At 38.2% G+C, this 5472-nt stretch overlaps 1 protein-coding gene across 1 annotated transcript; it reads right to left on the bottom strand.

Annotated features, from left to right (window-relative positions):
• LOC121792853 (probable pectin methyltransferase QUA2) lies at positions 1–5183 on the bottom strand. The gene is made up of 9 exons (XM_042190973.1): positions 4865–5183; positions 3638–4365; positions 3430–3559; positions 2714–2954; positions 1900–2125; positions 1626–1798; positions 1221–1524; positions 883–1021; positions 1–574 (listed from the first exon to the last, which is right to left on the bottom strand). Exons 2-9 carry the CDS (start codon positions 4351–4353, stop codon positions 416–418), a joined length of 2088 nt encoding a protein of 695 aa, XP_042046907.1. The 5' UTR covers positions 4354–4365; positions 4865–5183; the 3' UTR covers positions 1–415.
• Positions 5184–5472: the final 289 nt, after the last annotated feature.

The following is a 5472-nucleotide window of genomic DNA, read 5'->3' as shown; positions in this document are numbered from 1 at the left end:
TTAACAAATAAATAATGCAGAAGTAGGGAAGTTAAAAAGAATATTTATACACAAGTAAACCAATTTTTTGCTTATTGTATGTTTCATCCATCACAGTTTTGAGTATATATATGTATGAAAATGTCCCTAAACACAGGCATCAAAAGAGTAATAAAGTCTTCTATCTCTCCCACATTGCCCTTCGTTTTCGATCTTTAGTTACACGGTCTTACAGACGCCTTGCGGCTCCATAAGATCTGTCAAAAATAACGCGATCACGCAGTTTCTGCACCGTGCTATCGACCCCTTCTCTTCAATTGTAAACTTTCTTTTCACCATTTCAACGGAAGCTTGAAGAAGGAAGGTAGATGCAGTAAAGAAATGAATGTGAATATAATCGTCTAACATATGTAGATACCCGCTTTTCCCCAGAAAATCAGCTCGCTTGTCTCTTGAGGAATGGCTTCTGGCAGATTAGGAGCCTCTCGTTGCTGTTGCTCTCGATCTCCACGACTCGTGCATCCCATTTCAGATGCGTTGTCAGAGATCTTGCAAACTCAATGAGAGGAGTGGAGTCCCTCAGAATCAACCATCCCTGTGATTTTCCGCATTTCATCAGCAAAAAACAAGAGATTCATCAACAGCAGAGCACATCGAAGCACACGAGAAAAAACTCATTTTTACTCAGTATCATAGCAAATAATGAGGCATAGAATAGACGATGAAATTTGGGTAAAAACCATTTATCTAATCTTAAGCTTTTAGATACGAAAACAAAGCAAACTTCAATGATCTAGATGGCCCCGTCTCGATCTTGATTATCCTATCCATATATTGTCATATAAATCGTCATGAAGCATAAACTGAGGTAATAGTATTTGGAACTTGAAGTCGAAATTATACCTCTGGACGAAGTAAGCGATCTATCTCAGCAAATATATCTATCATTTGGCATTTTGGTTGCTCGGAAAATTCAAGAGAGAGAAGTCCTTCCGCGTGAACTAGATCATACGTCCTTGGATACGATGGAAATGGTTCACACCTGCCAAAAAAATACAAACTTTATATCCAATAATGATTTGGGAGGAACATAAAGATGTCCATAAAAAAAGAGAAGCTCGGGACTTCTAATTTTTATCGAGTTACATAGGTAACTCAATTTGCGAAATATATAAACCATAAACAATCCAATGACAAAGGAATGAAACTATAATTAATCTGTAATAGAAGGTAATAATTACCAGTTATGCAGCAAGCCGGTAAAGCCACGGTCAACTATTAAAGGGAGGCTGTTACGACCACTTGTAGGGACAACATTCATAACCCAGACCGATTTCTTAGTCTCTAATAAGGCAGCGTTGAAACCTCCCAAATGCGCATTCATGTCCAGCACATTTCTCAGCATGTTATAAGGCGGAGAAGGATCTTCGTCGCCAGGCCTCTTTGGATGGTCTGAGAATATGAGCGGTGAAAGCAGAGACCAAAAATCTTGAACAGCAGATTTCCAATTTACAGAATCCTCAGCAAATTCTTCTGCGCTATAGCCTACACGAAAACCAAAATGAGATCAATCAGGATATGCTAATGAGAGGTACCACAGAATGTGTTCTGCACCAAGCAGTCTAGGTTATGTCAATTTTATTTACCATAGCGTCCGAGTTCAGCTGATGTCAATGCTGCCTGTGAAGGCCATTTTCTCCTTTCTTCAATAGGAAGCCAGCGGCGGTTTTGAGTCCCTCCAATGCATGATGGGAGCGGTCGATAGTATGGGGCCTCGATATCATGGCCCTTGCTACAGAGAGAAAATGAACCACTTTTCCTGGAAACATGAGCAAACGTTTTCTTCTGAGGACAATCAATCACTTTTTGTATAAAATAGTATTTTATCGTTGCATCGAATTTCTTCGTGCCCCTGCTTACCTTTTGGAATAACAATTCTTCTTACTAGTCTTCTTCCACACGACAGTTTCGTCTTGCTGTGGGAGCATATCCCAGCAGAGATTTTCTGCTGCCAGGCGCACCGTATCCCACTTTTTCAAGTTGGCTTTGTTGCGCAAGGAACGCTGAGAGTTTATTATGGGATCAGTCCACACAAAATATCCACCGGGTCGCAACAACCGATCAACTTCAAGCAAATATATGCCATCTGCATTAAATGAGATAACACTTAAAATGTAGGAAGATAAAGTTTACAATAGTAGAAAACATGTTTTCTGAAGAACACACTTGGTTACAGAACAAACCATGAGACATATATCAAATTATCGATCGAGTAGTTGAAGATTTATAATGCAACAAACTAAGAATCATCTCTTCCTATTTTTAAGCAAGTGTTCTTGGAATGTTTTCTACAGAACTTAGGGATCTATGCGGCATCAACCTCGCTTGACATGGAAATTGCAACAACCGAAGTGATATTCGAGTAAACATAAAATACAAAAGGATGTTCTTTAGCATTTATTTGGAAATACACGCATAGATAGGGCTGCTCGACCCAAAACCATCAATCAAACGAACTTTGTCTACGGCAGGAAAAGCAAATTTTGCATCTAAAGAGTGAAAAAGTTGTCGCATCATTTCCCTCCGTTGCATTGTTTCACATTCAAAAATATCTTTTTTCTGTGTGGTAATAAAGTAACTTCTACAATAATTTCTCTCTAACCATTAACAAATAGACAATATTAAAAGAAGAACCAGAAGAAGAAGAAAACAATGGTAGCAGAATCAAGAGTACCTTTTGTGTCCCAATCAACTCGACATCTTGCACAATGAATCATGTCAAACGATATAGATGGATACGGGAGCTGCTTCGATGTAAATGAGCCAATCATTGCCGGGAGACCCCTTTCCAGGGTTAGCTGGACTTGACTGCCTGATGCCTCATAGTTCGCTAAACACATGGTTAATAGTTGGTAAGAAGATAAACGTGCCCCAAGACTACCATAGCCACATTCTATGTCCAGGATGGTTCTAACCTGAAAATCGTACAAATATAAGTACACATTTGTATGTCAGACCCCGAGAAGAAATTATTAAGTATGAAAAGGCATCAAGATTGCCACATAAACTGATACGTAGTACCAAGCTGTCAAATATAAGTACTCCATATAACAACTCACGAATGCAAATGATACACCCCCGTTCTATTCGTAGTCTAAATCTGCAATTTGAAATTCAATTCATTCTTTTTACCAATCTAGTGATTCTGTAACATGAATACAAGCTTTTCCCATTTCAAATTCATCATCCATATTTATAGCAAACAGAGTCGAATCATTACCCGTATATGACTAAATAGACAAAATCAACTAACTGCTAGATCACCATCATGTTCTCACAACATAATTTAAGTGACGAATGATCATATTTTCCCACATCTACTTCAATAAGGGCACTTCACAAAAACGGAGCTGAATCATGCAAAGAAAATGTATGATGGTTTTCACTTACTCCAGCTTGTATGAACGATGACTCGTTTCTCAGCCCAATAATTTCTGCAATTTGATGAGAATAATCTTCAACATCAAAGGTAGAAGACACCGACCGAAAGGAAATCTGGTCTTCATCCAACATCATCATCCTGTGATAACACAATGGAGAAAATATATGAGGTACAAGAAATCCATTTCCAACCTTCAATTCAACTACGAACACTCACCTCTTAGTCAAACTACCAGAAGACAGGACCTCCTGCGCAGTAATATTAACATTCGCAAACCAGATTATATCTTTTCCAGCTGGCCACCGTAAAGGAATCCTATATTTCACAGGTGGAAGAACCAAGCAGTTCTGCTTCAACCCATGCACACAATGGCGGTCATACTCTTTGCCCCCAGAAAACCCCAAAGCAAGATTCTCTGAAACATTAAAGCAGGGTACATAATTCTCCGACTCCTGAGAACAGTACTCTAACTCCCTAAACCTCGGCGAACTAAGAGAAATCTCCCCAATTTCAAACATATCAGAGACGAGCTGCTCCTGAAGTCGCCTATATCCATGGAACACTTGCCCTCTCGACGTTGAGGCTATAGAGAGCGACCACCAGTATGAACCAGTAAGAGCAAGAATCACAATGACTGCTAAACTGAATTTGAGAAGGGAGAGTATCACTTTCTGCGAACTCCTAACCACCCCCGGACTGAAGGGGTCGGATACAAAACCGTGGTCACCCAAACTGTGAGGCGACTTTGTGAAAACAAACCGAAAAGGGTTCTTCATAGATAAATGTGTGGCATCAGCTCCATTTGGCTGATTCCGATTCAAATCTTCCTTCTCCGACTTATCTTTCTTCTGAGAATCATCCCAATAATCATTACTATTCCCCGAGAATTGCCCACCGCCACTCAAAACACCCCGGTGAAGCGGCTTTGACATCTTACTTACCACCTAAACAACAATGATCACATGAAAACTACAGAATCAAAACATTACCAATCAAAATATCTTGAAAGGAGAAAAGGGCAAATTGATATCATAAGGAGAGTGGTGAATTTGGAATAGACTATTCCCAAATCTGATAATAGATCCTCTAATATTTTTTTAAAAAAAAGATATATGGCACACGCCGTGATTTATGGAAAACACATACATACACGTACACGGCGTGATTTGTGGAGAATACATAGAAATCAAATCTAAAAGAGGAAGCTTTACACTATACAAGTGACCTGAACTAAAACCAGAAATGGGAAATGCAAAATCCAAATCAAGAAATCAATTTAAGAGATAAGCTAAGAAGATATCTGAAAAAACACAACTAAGATTCCAGTTACAGAATAAAAAATCACGCTTCAAATCTCACCCAAAACCAAAACACAAAAGCCCATTTCGATCAATGGCAACAAATGAATTGAAACAACAACATAAATGCTGGGCGCCAGATTACCTAAAAAGATGCAAACTTTGGTTGAAACAAGAGAGCCCTCACTTTCAGCTAAATTCTGGGGCAAGTTTTGATGGATTTCTCACAACCCAATGTTTATTTGACGTTTCCCAAAACCCTTCTTCATACCTTGATTTCACAGTTGAGCTCACATTACAGAAATTGGAGCAAGAAAAAATCCAGCTAGAAAGTAGAGATGAAAGAGATTGCAACGAAGTGGAAAGGGGTGATATATATATACGCATACAAATCGGTGGGACAGTGAAGAAATTCTACTGCGGAGTGGGATCCAATCTTATCATAGGCGGCTCGGTTAAGATCTCTCTCTCATATTGAAGTTCCCATGATTTCTTATCTTCTGTTAAATTGTATTTTTGGATTAATTTATTTTCACTTTTGTCGAGCTTTAATCATTTTTAATTAAAATCCAATGTAAGTACACAATACAAATATTTTGGTTATTTAGTTTGTTTATTTATAGGATATTAATTAAATTCGATTGTTGTTTTATTGCTTACTATATCATTAATATTTATCAAATTGACTCAATTGGAGTTTCCTTTAAACGATTTTATTGTAGTGTATCGTTTTTTTGTTTATTGTTTAATATT

Source organism: Salvia splendens, chromosome 2 (genome assembly GCF_004379255.2).
Source record: "Salvia splendens isolate huo1 chromosome 2, SspV2, whole genome shotgun sequence".
NCBI classification, from domain to species: Eukaryota; Viridiplantae; Streptophyta; class Magnoliopsida; order Lamiales; family Lamiaceae; genus Salvia; species Salvia splendens.
The sequence above is the reverse complement of the archived record's forward strand: the minus strand, read 5'-3'. Positions and strand labels throughout refer to the sequence as shown.